The sequence below is a fragment of the Vidua macroura genome, chromosome 8, assembly GCF_024509145.1.
Source record: "Vidua macroura isolate BioBank_ID:100142 chromosome 8, ASM2450914v1, whole genome shotgun sequence".
NCBI classification, from domain to species: domain Eukaryota; kingdom Metazoa; phylum Chordata; class Aves; order Passeriformes; family Viduidae; genus Vidua; species Vidua macroura.
In genome coordinates this window covers 30,584,243-30,597,139 of record NC_071578.1, presented here as the reverse complement: position 1 = coordinate 30,597,139, position 12,897 = coordinate 30,584,243, and the positions used below count along the sequence as shown (strand labels likewise).

General features: G+C 44.9%; 1 protein-coding gene across 16 annotated transcripts in view; it reads left to right on the top strand.

The window, feature by feature from the left end:
* PCDH15 (protocadherin related 15) overlaps positions 1 to 12,897 on the top strand; it is a 331,935-nt gene that overhangs the window by 315,191 nt on the left and 3,847 nt on the right. For 9 of the 16 annotated variants that reach the window (XM_053984461.1, XM_053984458.1, XM_053984464.1 and 6 more), the window contains 5 exons: positions 6,661 to 6,682; positions 8,054 to 8,092; positions 8,796 to 8,869; positions 9,741 to 9,873; positions 10,954 to 12,498. In XM_053984461.1, the coding sequence (XP_053840436.1) occupies positions 6,661 to 6,682; positions 8,054 to 8,092; positions 8,796 to 8,869; positions 9,741 to 9,873; positions 10,954 to 12,486 (1,801 nt within the window). In that variant the 3' untranslated portion in view covers positions 12,487 to 12,498. Of the gene's footprint in view, positions 1 to 444; positions 2,779 to 6,660; positions 6,683 to 8,053; positions 8,093 to 8,795; positions 8,870 to 9,740; positions 9,874 to 10,953; positions 12,503 to 12,897 lie in introns of those variants that run through there. The other 7 variants (XM_053984471.1, XM_053984472.1, XM_053984469.1 and 4 more) reach the window with 5 other exon arrangements.

Genomic DNA, 12,897 nt, shown 5'->3' with positions numbered 1-12,897 from the left:
TTACCCAACCATAGGGGCTTTTCATTGGGTTCAACATGATGAAGAGATTAAATTCATACACACAAGAGATGAAATTCATTCACATATTGATACTTCTGTGATGTTTCATGCTTCTAGGTGGATAGGCCACAATATTAATTGATAATTTTGAAATCTAAGAGGTTTTTTTAACAAGAAGTGAATTTATTTTTGAACTCACCAAGTAGCTCCGCAGCTTCAAATTAAAGCAAGCAGCAACTTGTTTTAATTTTTCTTCCTTCCCCCTTAAAGAAGATGCAAAAGTAAATGTCTTGCCAGTAGTAGATATGCTCCTGCTGTTGGGTTGCAGTTTGCTAGAAGTGATATAATGGCTCTGATTCATGTCATAAGTTCTTTTTTTCTCTCTCATAAGTACCTATGTCCATGCATGTTTCCTCACATGTGATTATCTTCTTTTCTTTCAAGTCTTTTTCTTCTCTACCATTTCCAACAAAGCAGGGGAAAAAAGTCAGTCTTAGAAGAAGGAGACCGACAGAGAGTTATAAGCAGCTTTGCTTCCCGTGCTATAGAGGCTCACAAGCAATCCAATATCAATGGATCCCTGAACAATAACCTCCCTAAATCCTCGAGTAACATCACTTTTTTGTCCGATGAGAACCCGCTAACGACCCGAAACCCGTTGTACATGGAAGGTCTCCCTCAAAGCCCCGCTGCCTCTGGGTTCCTACGGAAAAGGAACGATACTTTAGATACTCTTTCTCCTTCAAGACTGGCCTGGAGAGAGGCCTCTTTTGGGAGCAGCCACCGGGCATGGACAGTGCCCACTCACCTGACCAGGAGACACATGTCAGGGTCCCTGGGTAGGCCGGTTATCATGGACCCCATCCAGTGGCAGCAGCAGAGACTCACAGCCAAGGAGGAAGGAGCTGAAAACCCCGATAGCAGTGACGACGTCAGCAGTCCACTCTTCCAAAAGATCAGTGGCCCCAAGCTGACTGTGAAGGAAAAGGCAAGGCAGTTTGAGGCGCTGCAGGAAATGAAGCAAGTGAGGTCTCCCGAGGTGAAATCTGTGCGGTCGCCCACGCACAGCGCCAGTGTCCCGGAGGGAGAGAGTGTGCCAGAACAGTCTCCCAAAAGCGTGGTGGCTTCTCCCCACCTTCGCTCCTCCCCTCTGTCCTCTCCAATGCCTTGTGCTGAAGGAGTTGAAGCAGAGGCCGCCATGGTCCCTGCTGTAATCGTAACTCACCACGACGACCCTCAAGAACATTCTCCTCCACCGACTCGCAAACCAACTCCTCCATCTTCTAGGATAAAGAAACCACTTTGCCAAAGTTTTCTAGCTCCTCAGACCAAAGAAAATGTAGAAAGCATTCCAGATCCGCCTAAAATTCCTCCACCCCCACCTCCACAGCTGCCACCTCCACTGCCACCACCACCTCCATCCCCTCCTCTGTTGCCACCACATCCTCCGCCTCCACCCGCAGTTTCTCTTCCTTCTTCTTCTTCCTCTTCTTCCTCTCCATCTCCTCTTAGCACGCAGCTCCTGTCCCCTGCCAAGCATTCCAGATCCCTTGCCAAACATCCAGCTGTCCCCGCCCTGGCCGCAGTGCCAGAGCTTCCTCCTCGCAGGGAGCTCAAAGGAATTCTTAAAAACATTCAGAATTTGGCCGCCATCGAGAAGTCAGTGGCCAACATGTACAGCCAAATAGACAAGAACCACCTGCTGCCCAAGCACGTCCCCAAGCTCAAACCAGTGCCAACCCCGGAGCTCCCGACTCCAGAAGCCGCAGCTGAGCACAACCAGCAGAATGGGAACTTGAGCTGTGTTGTGGAGGAGCTGGAGAAACGCTTCCCCTCCCAGTCAACAGCTCTGTAATGCTCACAGGTGGATGTTCCCTGCTTTTTTTGAGTGGGAGGACTCTAATGCAGCACACAGTATCTGCCTCAGACTCTCCAGAAATCCTGACTTTCCCCCTCTTCTCTGCTGTACACAACTTTACCCACTCCCAATCCCAAATGGAGAGACGTTGTCCATCCTGTTCTCTCGGAAATTTGTGATGTAAAATACAATTCTCCAAGTTGTTTTCTCAGAACTACATCTTGCTGGTTCTTAGTCTATTTCCTGGAAATTTTGGGGGGAAACTGTCCATTTTTACCCAAGGATGTGGCATAGATGGCATCAGGCTCAATACTTCTTTAAGCAGCCTTCACCGTAGGTAACATCAGTCAGATTTTCTTGCAGCTGTGATTGGAATCTCTTGCTTTGCCCATAGAAAGGAAGGAATTTTTCCCCACCTGGAAGGAATCTTCTGCTACGTATTGGGCATCAAAGCAAGGAAGGCCTGGGAGTATCAGGCTCAGCTTTGGTGAGCCGGGTTATTGGATGGGCCTTGAGCAACATGGGATGGTGGCCCTGCCCATGGGATGAGCTTTAAGGTCCTTTCTAACCCAGGCATTCCATAATTCCATACTGCATCTCCCTGCTCCATGGGCTCTGCTCTGCTGACATTTGCTGGCAGCTCAGTTCCTGTCTTCAGTCAGAAGAAGGGTTTGCTCTTGGTTTCTCAGCAAATATGGCTGTGTCCCCACTCCTGTTCTCCATCTTCTGCCTTCCATTGCATTTTTTTATATTGTAACTGGATGTGAAAAGTTTATATTTTCTAAATTCCTTTCATGTACAAAGCATTTGTTGTTTGTTTTTTATGATTTTGCACATGCATGTTGTTGCTGTCTCTCTTTAATTTCCATGCTGGTCTGTCACGAGCTGAAACATCTCACTTAAAGTGTAATAAAGTCACTCTGATTAGTGTCACCAGGTGAAGGGTTTCCAAGTACTTGTAAAAATCCACATAATGTGGATTTACTTCCCAGCTTTTTTGCTCACAGTGGTCTAAATCAGATCTTTACATTTACATAAATATGTCAGTTATAAATGTATTTATAAAGTAAATTAGCTTGTCCTTTAAAAAAATGGTAAGTAAAAGCAGTTTGGACATTTAAATGTTTGGTTCAACTTGCAAGTTTCCTTTCAGTCCTTTGCCAAAATCTAAAAAGTTTAATATGACAACTTGGAAAAAAACATATTGGGAAAGGCAGATATTACCTAATGAAGCAAAACTAAAACTCCAGTTCAGTACCAACATTGTAATTCTGAGCAAAAAGGTAATTAATTATTTATCAGACTGTTTATCAGACTCAACATTTCCATGGTGCTTGGCTTTTTCCCTTTCTCCTGTTTTTTTTGTGGATTTTTTTTTTTGGTTTTTTTTTTTTGGGGGGGGGGGGGGTTGTTTGTTTGTTTGGCTTTTTTTTGGCTTTTTTTTTTGAAGTCTGCAGTTAGGATATGTGTGGATGCTTCAGTCAAAAGCTGCTCAAGGTAGATTTTGTTTGTTTGTCCCAGTGCCGAACTCCATGAACTCCATCCCGCAAGTTCTGCTGATCCATTAGAATTTTTCTTTACTTAAAACCCTTGTTGGGATAGGTTATAGGATCAAGGTAGGTGTAGGAGTAGCTAAATGTGTGAGGGGAGGGATTATCCTATTGTCCTATTTTTGCTGTAACAGAATCTGTGTCATTTATGAGATGTGCACTTTTTTGATGCTCAGTACTCCAAAGGTGGCATGACTGCAATGTTTTAATCATATCCTCAAAGCTCAGTACCTATTAGATAGAGAATTTTTAGGATTGAAGAGCCAGAGTGGGAATATGAGTTAAATGTTCCCCTCTGTGTCCCAGCCATGCTCCTGGTGAGGGGACAGTGAGAAGTGGGCAGAGACGGGCATGAAAAATTATTGGGCTGTTCATGTTCCAACTGGATCAATCCCAAAGACAGAAATTTAAGTACCCAAGTCCCACATTAGAGCTTGTAAACAGCAGCTGTCGTGCAGATCTTTACATCCCCAGTGAAATATGACACAAGGAGGACCTGATTTTGTGGTGTGTAAGGTCACATAGCAAAAGTGGAGGTGTTTAGTCATCCACAGCATGAATGCCAATGGTTCCGTTTGGCTACAATTATTTGTGATGTTACTTAAGCAGAAAGAGTGGCTATCGCACAGAAGTTTCACTTTAAATACTTAATTCCATATTTCAGAACAGTCAGGGAGGGGGTCATGGCAATCAGCTCCTCACTGATGAGGAACATTTACTTTCTCATTCTGGAAATCTTTATGAAGTTTAAAACTTTACAAAACTGGATTCATTTTGTCTGGATATAATGCAACCTTTGTTCTCCTGCTGGCTTTTGTTTAATGGCCTTTGTTTAAAAGTCTGGGAAAGAAACTGTACCAGGGAAATTCTGTCCCATTGAGATGTCTGGGTGTGCAGGGGAAATTGTTTTAAATCAAAAGAGGAGAGATTTTGATGGGATATTGGGAAGGAATTGTTCCCTGGGAGGGTGCCCAGAGAAACTGTGGCTGCCCCTGGATCCCCAGAAGTGTCCAAAGCCAAGTTGGACATTGGGGCTTGGAGCAGCCTGGGATAGTGGAAAGTGGGTGAAGGTGGAAGAGGGTCCTTGGAAGGTGCTTTCCAACCCAAACCATTCCACACCCATGGTACTGCAGTTCTGCAGTACTGCAGGGGATTAGATCCAGTGTAAGAGTTGGTAGCAAGTGAAACATCTGTAATAATTTTTATTTATATACAATTTAGCCCTCCCAGGTTGTCTGATTTGGTCACTTGGGGTCCTCTGTGACTCTGGGTGTATTTCTCATCCTTTCATCGTCACCTTGACGGGGCCAAGTCCTGAGCAGGAGCAGAGATGGCATCAGTGGAGAGCTCTTCCATGCAAAGCTGGAATTGAACCACGGTGTTATCGTTACTCATCCTCCTTCCCAATTTGTTCTCAGTTCCAGCTCTGAACTGCAGGAAAATCTTCATTTTAGGAGCCAGGGCAAACTGATCAGTAGTTGTTCCCTCTGAGGAGTATCTGTAGTATTTGGGATTTGTGATGATTTTGCTTTTGATATGAAAAGAGATTTAAGTTATGGAAGAGCAAATGCCTGCTGGGATGCCAGGAATTGGAGAAATGCTGCTTTAGGCAAATCCCAGTTCCTCTAACCTCTTTTAGCAGGGAAAGTTTGGCACATCTTGTCCACATGAGTTCATTCTGGCTTTGTCTGTCCCCTTAAGTACCAGCTCCGTGTTCTGGCTGTCCTATTACATCCTCACAGGCTCCATGGCCTCACTTCCTATTCCACACAGAAGATTCCCAGACTGCAGTGAAGTCTGGCTGAGAGCATTTCCCAGAAGCAATCCCACCCTCTGTGGAGAGCTTTAATTCCTTCCTGGAAACAAATGATGTTGTCCTGACCTTGGTCTTTGTGCCAGAATAGATCCTTGTGCTGTAGTGAATGAATGGGTTTTTTATGTCTTCTGGGGACTTTTTGTGCCTTCTAATCATGGCCACACAGAACTATTAGAGAAGTATCAGCAAAACTCAGCATGGTGCTATTTTTTTGAAAGTTGAATTCCAAATTTAATTAGAATTACTCGTATTATGCCTTTAATCTGCAATATAGTGCAATTAAGAGTAATAGACTTCCTTTTCCTCAGACCTCCTTTATCTGAAGATTGTTGTAGGCGATATGGAAACTAAATCCAGCACTCCTTAAGTGGGCTTTGAGAAGTCACAGATCATCTTTGGATGATAAATCTTCATTTCAGCTGGCCATGAGGTTTATATTATATAGGCAACAGCATTAATTCAATGCTGATAATCAATTCCATGTGCTGAATATTAATAGGAAGATTTAGAGATAGGGATATTAAAGAATTAAAAGGATTTCTCTGGTCTTTATTATTTATTTAGTGTAATTAAAGACTTTCCCATGACTGCTGGCTGTGTCCTAGGTTAAACCTAACATAATTTTGAGCATTTACCCTTTCCTTCTTAAAAACCATATAAAAATAATCCAGTCTTATCCTTAAGAAAAATTCCAAGGCCTAAATTTTTGTTCTCTAGTTTTGCTGAAACCATTTCAATTTTTGGGCACAAAATGTGAAAATAGAGAACTTGACAGACATAAATGCATTGGTCATGCCCAGAATGATGGCTCTGAGAAAATTAATTAAACCAATAATGAATTCCCCATAAGATCAGAAGCACAAAGTCTGTGGCAAAATAACAGCAGATAGCAAAAAAAAAGGGATCTATCTCCCCCCCACTGGGCAAATGTTAGGAAAGGTGTAATTGGAATGATAATGTTGGTTCAAGAAATTAGTAATACAAGCTCCAGGGTAATTCCTGAAGGATACACAAATTCCAGGAGTAGAAGTTGTTTCACTGCTTAAGCAGAAGTGTGAGGGAACAGGGTCCTTCTGTGGATGGTGGCACAGCAGGGAGGGGATGGGGCAGGGCCTCTCCCAGTTCCCCTTTCCCTGTGCTGAGTCTCTCTAGATGCTCTGGCTCTTGGGGATTGGGGATTTCTCCTCATCCATTCACAATCTAAAGCAAGAAAAGATCCCAAAGCATCTCCAACCTTTCCCATGCAACAATCCCTGGATCCAGAGCAAACCCAAAGAAAAACATATTTGGTATTAGAGATATGCATTCCTTTCCATGCTAATTATATTTCTAATTACATTCTCTTTCACCCCTCTCCAGCAAGAATGGTAATGGACATCTTTGTGCAGGCTCACAGCATTATACTAATTTATTTCTTATCTTTTTCTGACTTCTAGGCGAGGATATGCACAGCAAGAGGTAAGGCCAGTGCCCAATTACCTTTCAAATATTGATTATAGCAATGTGCTTTTCCCATGCAGCCCAAGAGTGTGGGCTGCAGGGGAGTGGGGGAGTCTCCCCTTCTACTCCACTCTTGTGAGACCCCACTTGGAATTCTGTGCACAGTTCTGGTTCTCCCAAAATAAGAAGGACATGGAACTGTTGGAGCAGGTGCAGAGGAGGCCATGGAGATGCTGAGGGGTCTGGAGCACCTTCCCTGTGGAGCCAGGCTGGGAGAGCTGGCAGTGCCCAGCCTGGAGAAGGGAAGGGTGTGTGGAGACCTCACAGCTCCTTCCAGGGCCTGAAGGGACACAGGGAAGCTGGAGAGGGACCCTGCAAGAGGAACTGGAGTGACAGGACACAGGGAATGGGTTCAGACTGACACAGGGGAAATTAAGATGGATATTGGGAAGGAATTGTTCCTGGGAGGGTGGGCAGGCCCTGGCACAGGGTGCCCAGAGAAGCTGTGGCTGCCCCTGGATCCCTGGAAGTGCCCAAGGCCAGGTTTGGATCACCCTGGGGTAGTGGAAGGTGTCCCTGTCATGGCAGGGGGTGAAATGAGCTGAGTTTTAAATTCCCTCCCAACCCAAACCAGTCTGGGATTGTGTGTGGGGAACTCCCGGGTACTGAGTGCTTTAGAGACCAGAAATGGAAAGTGATTCAAGAAGTTTATGAGCCGTACATCCCCTGGGGGCTGAGATCCACTGTGGCAGGAGTGTGACCTCCAGGCTCAGAGATTGCTGTTTAAGGAGCTGCCAGAAGGAGCTTCCCAGGGAATTCCCTCCACGCCTGATGTGTTTTACAATGTCACACCCAATCACCTGCCAGGCAGGGATGGAGCTCCACGGATCTCCCCTGCAGCTCTGTGAGGTCTGCTACTCCTGCAGTATCATTTTCTCCAGGAATGAATAACAGGGAGAAGAGTTTCCTTCAGTACAATCTCATTTAATCATTGGAAAGTTCTCCAAAATACATTCCTATCACAAAGGTTGATATTTACTGATTTTTTTTTTTTCCTCTCTTTGCCCAGCTGGTTTGTATCTCTTAATTTAAATACAGAACTTAGTTCTCTTGGCCTCTGGTAGAAGTTCTTGAGTTAAATATGTCAGACAATCACCACAAAACTGGGAAGTTGATTTTATATTTAGGCAAAAGAAATGGTGGACTGTGAAAGGATTTTACTGCATCAGGTGCTCTGTGTTCTCACAGGGTATGGAAGTCTCCAGCTGCCTGCCATAAAAAAGTTCCAAAGGACCTATGGTTTCAGCATTTATTACTAGTCTTAGACACCAATCAGCTGCACTTTAATGGTTGCTGCCTAATTAACCACTTTCTCATTTTCTTTTCTAGCAACAGCAGTTGCTGAGACCTTCTCTTCTCAGACCAGAGGTACCACCATTTTTCATTTCTTAATTGTTCTATACGTTTTGAAATGGTTTTTACATCATTTTCTAATAAGAACTTGTCTGTCTCAGGTAATTTTTCCCCCTGGCTCTTAGATAAAAAGCAAAGTTCTGGCATTGTAAGCCCAGTTATGTTACTTTAATTAAATACATTAAATTTACTGCATCTTGATACTTCCAAGGCCAGGTTGGGTGGGGCTTGGAGCAACCTGAGATAGTGGAAGGCGGGAATGGATGGGCTTTAAGGTCTCTTCCAAACCACTCTGGGATCTGTGATCTTCCCCATGAGCATCTTTCAGTGGCTCCCACTGGCTTCATCCCACAGTTTCAGATTTCCCAACAGAATGATTCCGTTGCTCTCCATCTGCTGTCCAATTTTTTTCTGGTGTCAGTCAGCTGCTGATGGATTACTGCAGCTGGAGCTGAGCTGAGCAGTCGGTGCTGGAAGCTTTAGCACCTTGCTGTGCAGTGCAATTGCAAATCTTTCTATTTCTAACCCTTTAGGCCCAAACTTTTTTCCAGAATAAGCAATAAGAGCAAATGTGAGATGTTGGTATTTTTGTGCTACAGGATGAGGATCATTTCTGCAGTCAGAAGAAGTAATTACATAATAAAGAATAATAAAATCAGTAATTACATTTGGGCCTTTTTCACACTGTTTGCATTCAATCAGTGTTTCTCTTTTCTAGGAGTTGAGTATGGAGTCTGGAATTGATCCAGGGCAGGAATACTATGGCCAGGATTACTACAGTTATGAGCATGGGTATAGTTCCATTTCTCCTCTTTATTTCTGAAAGTGCTGCTTTTCCAGGGTGGTGATGTTTATTATTCCAGCAGTTGATCGTGGGACTTCCCTTCACCTCAAGATTACTTTAATCTTTATGTCACACAAAGGTGTGAACCAACAACAAGACTCTTTTCAGAGGTTAAGGGGGTGTGTGATAACTCCCTGCTTGTTCAGGGATGTCATTATTCCACTTACAGAGCTCACATCCCATCCCTCATTCTGGGTTTATATCCTTTGTGTATTTCTGCTTCCTGGGAGATTAATTTCCATCACCTCCTCCCCTCCTGAGAAGAATTCAGGGATTAATCCTTTCTTCTCCCAGTTTCCAGCCAGCTGGTGGCCTTTTAAATTTCCCTCAAAAACAACTCCACCCTGCCTTGTGGCCTTCTAAATTTCCCTCAAAACAGCCCATCCTGCCTTGTGGCATTTAAATTTCCCTCGAGAAACCCCATCCTCCCTTGTTCTGATAAAGCCCATTGGACTGCAGGCTCTTCAGGAATTTCTGCTGGCATTCTCCAGATCTGATCCTAGGGAAGCTGCTCTTTCATTCCATGATTATTAAGAAAGCTCCCCCAAAAAAACAGGTGGATTGAAGGAAGGTTGATGTACTTAGAGGGGTCTTGACTGATCCAGCAGACCCCAAAATTCAGGTTACCCTGAGGGGCTTGTGGCTGTTGGAACAGAAGGATGTCTGGGATTTGGCTGCTGCAAAGGGAAAAAAAAGAGGGAGGAAAACAAGGAAAGCCGTTCCCATCGCTCTGGGTGTGAACATGTGCAGTGCTGGCTGTGTGGTGAGAGGTGTGAGCACGTTTGGGCCCATCCTGAGGAGCTGTGGTGTCCCTGGCAGGTACGAGCTGCCACAGTACGGGAGCCGCCGGCGCCTGCTGTCCCCATCGGGCATGTACGACGAGTATGGCGAGGTCGTGGTGGAGAGCGACGGTGGCTACTACTACAGTCCCCACGGGCCAGCAGCTGAGGAGGTAAGAAACAAGCTCTGGAGGGCTCATTCTGTCCCTTTAACAGCTTGAAGAGCCACCAAGCCTCATCAGTTGTACACTGGAATTTATTAGAATTAAGTTTTGTATATACAGTATTAAGCACTGTTGGCCCTTCTGGTGACCCGTAAAGTTTGTCAGCATTAAATTCCTTTTGTTTTCTAGGGACAAAAAAGAATTGCTGAGTTTCTGTTAGTATCCACATCTGGTTTTAGTTCAAAGAAAAATCAACTTAGCTAATTCCATTTTAGATCATTACCGAATAAGGAAACCTTCCAGTATTTGTAGGGGCCTACAAGGAAGTTAGAGGAGGACTCTTCAGCAGGAACTGGAGTGACAGGACAAGAAGAATGGCTAAAGACTGAAAAAGGGAAAATTTAGGTTGGATATTGGGAAAAAAATTCCTCCCTGTGAGGGTGGGCAGACCCTGGCACAGGGTGCCCAGAGAAGCTGTGTCTGTTCCTGGATCCCTGGAAGTGTCCAAGGCCAGGTTGGACAGGGCTTGGAGCAGCCTGGGACAGTGGAAGGTGTCCCTGCCCATGGCTGGAGTGAGACTGGATGGGCTTCGAGGTCCCTTCCAACTAAAACCATTCCTGGACTCTAAGAGTCTATAACTAATATTCTTGTTATAAATTATGACTTTCCACAGAGAAAAGCAATACCTAAACTCATTTGTCATAGAGTTCACAGTGAAATCTAAAAAAAATTTTAAATTACAGTGACACTCAGAAGAAAGTTGATGTAAATGTTTCTTTTGAGAAAAAAGTCCAATTGACATAAGTGCCAGATCTTAATCCATTATTAAATGAGAAGACAGAACATTTCAGTGTTTTCCCCATTGCAAAGTAAGGTAGTTGTGCATTTCCAGCCTATTCTAGCACTTTCTAAAACTCTAAAATTCCCAAACATTTCCCATAACTTTGGTTAGAAAACTGTTCTAAAACAAGTAAGTTCATTTTGATGCTGGGAAATAAATGTTGCATCTTCTCCTACACTATTTTAAGGTACAGGTATTCACAATAACTCTCTTTCAAGTGGTAATCAATTAATTTTCATAATTTGCAGGGCTTGAGTCCAGTCAGAGGCCCTCCCAGCAGAGGTATAAGCCAGGCCGCAGGGCCTCAAATGGAAGGGGGACCTGTAGGTGTTGGGATGGACCTCAGCCGTGGTCCTGGAAGAGGATTTAGGAGCAGCCAGGGGAAAAGGAGGCTAAAGGGAGTGATGCATTTAAGTCGCGTGGCAGTCAGTGCCCACAAACCTATAGGAAGAGCTGAGTCTGCCCATTCCCGGTGGAAGAAAGCAAAGATATTCCCAATGATCCTGCAGAAAGTGAAAGGTAGGAAAGATTCCAGCTATGCCAAGCTGCTGTCAGCTCGCCAAGCAGATGGGGACAAACCCATGATGATCAGGGGAAGCTACTTCCAGAAATCCACGGATGACAGGCCCTCCATGAGAAAACTAAACCACGTGTTGAAGCGCATCAGCGTCTCCAAGAAATTCCAGGAGGGCCTTGGCAAGGATTTGGCACGTGGAGAGGAAGGGTCTGAAAGGGATGAAGCCAAGTCGGGAGTTTCAATTAGTATCACGGCAGAGAGTGAGCAGGAGGACAGTGACCATGAGAAGAGGAGGAAGAGAAGGAGGAGGCGCACCTCAGATGAGTCCTCTGAGAAGAGCAGCAGCTCCAGCTCCGAGTCGGAAGACAAAGACTACTTGAAAATTACCCTGGATCAGGATGAGGCCACAGAAAGCACCGTGGATTCGGATGAGGAAACTGGGGATTTGGGGGATTCTGATGAGGACTCTGAATCCAGCTCCAGCAGTGAGTCAGAGGAGGACTCATCAGAAGAGGATGATGATGAGGAAGATTCTGAGAGCGATGAGGATGGCAGCCTGTCCAAGAGCTCATCCACACAGAGCTCCTACAGCAGGTCAGGGACCCGTGAGTCCAGCAGCAGGAGAAGCACGGAAATGTCCAGTGTGAAAAGCAGGGCAGGCAGCTCCCGTGGCAAACGCTCCAGCCAGAAATCCGTGAGCTCCACTGCCTCAGGTAGTGACAGGGACACGAGCTACAGGAAAACCTCGGGATCCAGCTACAAGAGCAAAACTTCCTCTGCCAGTGTGGAAATAGAGGACACCATAGAAGAGGTGTCAGAAGAAGAGGAAGAGGCAGAGGAGACAGCAGATAGCTCAAACAAGGCGGTTTCTAAAACTGCCAATGCAAAAGCTGCTGCTGCTGGAGGGGGCAAGGGAGGACAATCAGCTGCTCCTGGTGAGGACAGCGAGGAGGAAAGTGAAGAAGAGGTTGATCCAGAGGACAGTGACAGGGAGGACTCTGCCAGTAAGAATGATTCTTCTTGCCTAGACAGTGAAATCAGTGCAACTTCCAAAGGTACCACAGGGACAAAAAGCTCAGGTAGTGCCACATCTGGGAAAACTGCCACGTCCCCTGAGACTGAGACTCAGAGCTCTGACACCAACAGGAAAGGAATGAAAACAAGGAAAAAGGTGTCCCAGGAAAGCAGCCAGTCCCAGACAGATGAGCCCCTGGGTACTGGAGTTACGGAGTCGGAGGCCACGGGTGATTCCACCTCCTTTTAAAGAGGAGTGACAGTAGGTGATGGTTTGCAGTGAGGAGTGGCTTTGTTTGCTGTGCCTTCTGTGTGGTCTTTCCTAAGCAATGCTGACAGGCTGGAGACAGCCAAAAGGAAAGGGCAAAGTGTATTGATCCAGAATTTCACTGTCCTTGGGAGACAACTGTGGAAAACCAAACTAATTCCAGCCCTGTGGATATATAAAAAAAGTACATATACATATTTATACACACACTGTAGATATACTCAGTTATAGATACAGAAAGTTTAGTTTTCATGGAGCAATGAAACATGGGATTTAGGGAAGAATGAAAATGATGAGGAGGAGAATGTAAAGATTTTCAAGTCATCCATGACTAGGAGGATGTAAAGATTTAAAGATCATCCATGTTTTCATCTTACAAGTTAATATTGTATT